At 33.4% G+C, this 6,125-nt stretch overlaps 1 protein-coding gene across 1 annotated transcript; it reads left to right on the plus strand.

Moving 5' to 3' along the window:
- Positions 1 to 4,301: 4,301 nt before the first annotated feature.
- Positions 4,302 to 4,827, plus strand: LOC142168176 (uncharacterized). The gene is made up of 2 exons (XM_075228835.1): positions 4,302 to 4,543; positions 4,644 to 4,827. Exons 1-2 carry the CDS (start codon positions 4,302 to 4,304, stop codon positions 4,825 to 4,827), a joined length of 426 nt encoding a protein of 141 aa, XP_075084936.1.
- Positions 4,828 to 6,125: the final 1,298 nt, after the last annotated feature.

Raw genomic sequence — 6,125 nt, forward strand, 5'->3', positions numbered from 1 at the left:
GACGCATCGCACAGAGACTTAGTGGTAAGTTGCCTTCCATGCGGTCTGCAGCACCCGGAGTCTCCATCTATCTTATTTATTATTTCTGTCCATTTCATTTCAAACAGTACCTGTAGTGATTTTGTATATTCCCTAGATAGCTCATGCACTTATGACACCGAGTTTTGGGGGCTACTAGTGGTTATTCACCATTGTACTTATTATTATTATTATCATTGTGACTTATGTATTATTCGTACTTGATATTTTTGTAAAGAAGTATGTATGTTTCCATGCGATCTCTATTTAATTTGGTGTATTTAAAGAAATTTTTGATTTTAAAAGTTAAAAATGAATAATTAAGTTGGAAGTTTATCGTTGACTTGCCTAACAATATCGTTAGGGGCCATCACGAGATCTACGATGGAATTTGGATCGTGACAAGACGTGTGTCACGCTTGAAATGAGACTTGAAGTATCTGCCTCGAAATGACACTTTATTTAGCCACATAAATATCTTAGATTTTACACCAAGTTGAATTTTGAACTCATCAGAATAGCCTCAATAATTTGGAACTTGCATTTTAAAGCTAATATCAAGTCATCTATGAAGTTTTCCATGTGGTATTAAGCTTCTTCATTTAAAATTGTACTTGAGCTTCCCTTTTCCTGATAAAGCAATTTTTCCACATAGAGACTTCTTTAAAATTCAGTAACACTGGACTTGACAAGTCCAAATATTATCAAACTTATAAACCAAGTCAAATTTATCCCACGTGGAATAAAGATCTCCTTTGAGTTTGCACAAATATTGTTACTCAAATTTCTTGACTCTTTCGGATAAAGAAGATAGATAAATTTCTGCTCTTTTAGGTGTAAAGTTCAACTTCTCTTGAAATTTAAAGCCAATATCATTTCCATATAGGCAGGAAACTTTTATTGGTTAAATCTTTATAAAAGCCAATATCATTTTTATATATAACTTTTACCGCTTACAACCTTTATAAAAGGATGAGATAACTTATGTAATATGCAAAACAGTGCCTTGAGGGACTAAACAGGAGCTATATTGAGACATGAAGAGATATCACCAATTGAAAGAAGGCAACTCGGGAATAGAGCCATAAATGTAACTTCAGCGAAAAATCATTTGGCGCATCCCTCTCGCATTTCTGCGGCTTCGGTGATTGTTCATCCATCCATACGGTTTTACGGCTTTGGCTTAAATAGAACAAGAGATGTGCTCCCAGAGATTGTCCCCATTAATGTTGAAGATTCGCTTTTCTTCATCGTCATCTCTAAAGAAGATGAAGTATTTATATTTATCGATTCTATCAAATCTGAGCTTGCTCCTTGTCGCCGGGCCAGCACGATCACGTTCATTGGATGCAGCATCATAGATATTTTTGCATGTAGTGCTGTTAATTTTTCTTGCAGCCACCATAGCAATTGCTCCAGATTTTGCCGATTTGAATTGTGAGAGAAAAGATGACGGGCAAATTTTGTCTCACCGGGCATGCTAAGTTGTTTGCAATAAAGTTTGAGATATGAAAAATTAATTGCAATCACAAAATAAGAAAAAATTAATTTTATTAATCAATTGTGATTATAATTATCTGTGTTCCCTTGATTCTTATCTCTAAATTATTTTTCATGATTCGAGGACTGAATCAGAGTATTTCTCGAATGCAGGATAATGTGGACCCTCATGCAATATATTGTATCTCTATGAAAGTCGAGCATTGCATGGATCGATCACAAGGAACAACTTCTCATGATATCTCCTTCTTGTTTCTTCTATCAAGGGCCAAAATGGTGTATCCCTCAAGCGAAGGATTTGTGTGGATCTTCTTGAGATTTTGAGCAAGGACAATCGGACTTGAGAAAGACAGTATTTGATATCTTGATCTCTTTGTGAATATCATAAGAGTTTATGAGATTTTCGTGATACTTTCAAAGAAAATGTGTGACCCTTTTTATAGGTGTGAGTTAGGGTTTAGAATAGAGTAGCCTTTAAGAAAGCGAAAAATTCATAAATAGCCATTTTTACGCCTGGTCAATCAAATTTAGCCACATAATCAAAAGTCAACCTTATTTAGCTACTAAATTAGTACGGGAAAGTGTTATTGACTAAATTACCCCTACTCTATTTATAAATTTATGCAATACGACCTCACACTCTGTTTCATCAGAATCTTGCGGCGTAATCTACAGATTGAAGTAAGCTCTCAATTATTCTTCTGATTCTTCGAATTGTCTGGTTTGATCTCAATGCTTTAATATGTGCTAATCTTGAATTTTCTCAATGCTTTAATCTGTGCTAATCTCAAACTTTCTCAATGCGTTAATCTGTGCTTAATCATATAATATATCTTCTTATTTGTAATTCAGATCGTAACTAATAAAATCTGCATTGTTTTGATATTATTATAAATTTTATATGAAAAATATTTATTCTGTGCTTAATTGTATAATATATAAATATAATTTAATTTAAAGTAATGTATGTAGTTCTTTAAAAAAATTACATATGCTATAGTACTGGAGGTATCTTTAATTCAAAACCACAAAAAATAACATAAAATGGTGCAGAACAAAAAGCCAGTATAATATGCTGGACTTTACTTAATTAATATCTAAAACTCAGAAACTTCCAGCTGATTATACTGGAAGTAACTGTGATTCAAATAAGAATAACACATCTTAGTTTTTAAGGTTCCCCTAATGACTTGAATAAAATGCTAGACTTTTTTGATTACATATGTCAAAACTATAAAGTCTGCAGCATATAGTACTGGAGGTATCTTTAATTCAAAGCCAGAAAAAATACTGCATAAAATGGTGTTACATTGCTTGATTCAAAACCAGAACAAAACACAAGTATAATGCGCTGGAGCTTTCTGAATTAATATGTAAAACTCATAAAATTTCAATGTATTATACTGGAAGTATCTTTCATTCAAACTACTACAAAAAATTATGAATAAAATGGTATAGAATAAAATACCAGTATAAAATACTGCATTTTTTTAATTTAATATGTTAAACTCAGAAAATTCCAGTAGATTATACTGGAAGTATCTGTGATTCAAACCAGAAGAAACACATCTAAATTTTTAAGGTTTCCCTAATGTTGTGAATAAAATGCTAAACTTTTATGATTACATATGTGAAAGATACAAACTGTGCAGCATATAATACTAGAGGGATCTTTAATTCAAAACCAAAAAAAATAATACATCAAATGGTGCAAAAAGATAACCCCGGTATAATATGTTGGACTTTTCTTAATTAATATCAAAAACTAAGAATCTTTCAGCTTATTATACTGGAAGTATCTGTGATTCAAATAATTGACTGGAGCTTTCTAAATTGATATATAAAACACATAAAAATCCTAATATCTAATTATTTGTGTACATTAAATACAGGATGCATACAAATTTCTTGATTATTGCTTTCGATGGTAAATGGATACCAGATTACAAGTATTTAGATCATAAAATAAAGCTTTTGCTTATAAATGATGGGACTTCATTTGATGAATTCATGAATAAGATTTTTCAAGTTATGGAGTTCGGCAGGAACAAGTTTGAAGCAACAGTATGGCTTAATATCAATCTAGGTACTGGCAAGGGAATACATGTGACAAAAGATGAAGAACTTACTTCCTATATGATGCTTTTAAGAAACGATCCATACTGCAAAGGTTCCAAATTTATTATTGATATATCAGAAATACTTTCTGAAAACTTTATTAGAGATCAACAACAAGAAGGTAATGCAATAATGGAGATTGACAATCAACAGTTATTGAAGGGAACCACATATGTTCCAGAAGAGCAACTGATGCTGGTTTCTTAAATGCCAGAAGAGCAAGACATTCCGATTTATGAAATTACAATGAAAAATAAGAGTGTAATTCCTGTAAAAGATCAACACTTTAAAACACTAGAAACAATTGAAGGGAGAAAAAGGAAAGCAAAAGGAAAGGCAAACAAATCCCCATCAATAATACTAAAGGAAAATACATTATTGATGATGTAAAACTGGGGTCTGTTTTTCAAGACAAAAATGCTCTGATTAGATGTTTTTGCTTAGCAGCAATAAAGGAGCACTTTGAGTTCTATGTTAAAAGATCAAGTAATACAAGATACTCTTTGGTATGTACTGATAAAAAGTGTGGTTGTACTATTCGAGGTTCAAGAATTAAGGAATCAACACTTTTTAAAATAGTTAGATTTCAGAGAACACATGAATGCTCGGTTGACATTAGAAAGTCACATCAAATACAAGAATCTCCAAATGTGATTAGAGATTACATGATTGACAATTTAAGAGACATAGTTACTGAAGTAAAGCCTAAGTTTGTCACTTCAGAAATGAAAAAAGCACATGGAATAGATGTTGGTTATGAAAAAGTATGGCGTGCTATTCAAAAAGGGATATCTTTATTAAGAGGAACAACAGAAGGAAATTATGAGCAGCTGCCATCATATTTGTATATGATCGAACAAAAAAATCCAGGATTATATACTAATATTAAGAGAGATGCAGAAAACAGGTAAAGTTTTTGTGTTTGTGGCCACACATCTGGTAATATCCTTTAATATTCAACTTGTCATATCGCAAAACTAAATTTTATTTACTTTTTAATGTAACAGGTTTGTTTACATGTATTTTATGTATGGGGCGTCAATTTCTGGGTGGAAGTATTGTAGACCACTTATTGCTGTTGATGGAACATTTCTAAAAAATAAATATAGAGGTGTTCTATTAGTGGCAGTTACAAAGGATGCAAATAACCAGATTTTCCCTATTGCATTTAGGATAGGATTCAGAGAATAACAAATCATATGAATGGTACTTCATAGAATTTAGAAAAGCAATTGGCATTCGTAAAGATTTAATATTTTTTTCAGATCGACACAAGGCCATTGCAAATGGAATTGCAAAAGTTTTCCCTAAGTGCTACCATGGTATTTGCATATATCATTTAGAGAAGAATCTAAAGCAAAGAAGAGTGAGAAACACTGTAATAAACCTATTTCAAAGTGCTGTAAGAGTATACATTCAATCAGAATTTGATGACTTTATGTCCTAAATAGCTGTTGTTGATAAGAAAACATTCGACTATTTGATGGAGGAACCACCAAGAAGATAGGCTCGTTCACACTGTCCAAGACGATGATATGATATGCTAACAACAAATATTGTTGAGTCAATGAATAATGTTTTGAGACGTTCAAGAGAATTGCCACTTTTAACAATGATCGATTTCATACAAGAAAAATTGAAAATCTGGTTCAAAGAAAGAAGGTGTAACGACCCGGCCGGTCGTTTCGAGAGTTATAGCCCTATTTTTCCCATTTCTGCTTCCTTTTGTGCTTTTCAGCTATATTATGATATATCGGGTTAGTTGGTTCGGGTCCGGAGTAGTTTCGGAGTGAATTGAGACACTTAGTCTCTAATGTAGAAGCTTAAGTTAGAAAAGTCAACCAAACGTTGACTTATATGTAAACGACCTCGGATTTGAATTTTAATGGTTTCGTTAGCTCTGTTAAGTGATTTTGGACTTAGGAGCGCGTCCAGAATGTGATTTGGAGGTCCGTGGTAGAATTAGGCTTGAATTGGCGAAAGCTAGAATTTAGGCGATTTTGGCCGGCAGTGAAAATTTTGATATCGGGATCAGATTGGATTTACAAAAATTGGAGTAGGTTTTTGGTATCATTTCTGACTTGTGTGCAAAATTTGAGGTCATTCGGACGTGGTTTAATAGGTTTCGGCGTTGTTTGCCGAATTTGGAAGTCCAGAAGTTCTTAGGCTTGAATCCGAGGGTAATTTGGTGTTTTGATATTGTTTTGAGTGATTCGAAGGTTTGACTAAGTTTGTATGATGTTATATGACTTGTTGACATGTTTAGTTGAGGTCCTGAGGGCCTCGGGTGTGTTTCGGGTGGCTAACGGATCATTTTTGGCCTTGGTGAGATAGCCGATCTGCTGCTGTATTTTGGTTCTGGTTTCCTCTTACGCGTTTGCGAGAAGGGCCTCGCGATCACGAAGAGTGTTTCTGAGATGGTGAATTTTTGTTCTACGCGTTCGCGAAGGTGAGGACGCGAACGCGAAGGGTAGGGCAGTGTGTGCATC

This window comes from Nicotiana tabacum, chromosome 13, assembly GCF_000715075.1.
Source record: "Nicotiana tabacum cultivar K326 chromosome 13, ASM71507v2, whole genome shotgun sequence".
NCBI lineage: Eukaryota > Viridiplantae > Streptophyta > Magnoliopsida > Solanales > Solanaceae > Nicotiana > Nicotiana tabacum.

Coding starts and splice junctions, on each gene's coding strand:
- LOC142168176 (XM_075228835.1), top strand. CDS start 4,302: ATGATTGACAATTTAAGAGACATAGTTACTGAAGTAAAGCCTAAGTTT. Junction 4,544..4,643: donor AAGAGAGATGCAGAAAACAG/GTAAAGTTTTTG, acceptor TTAATGTAACAG/GTTTGTTTACATGTATTTTA.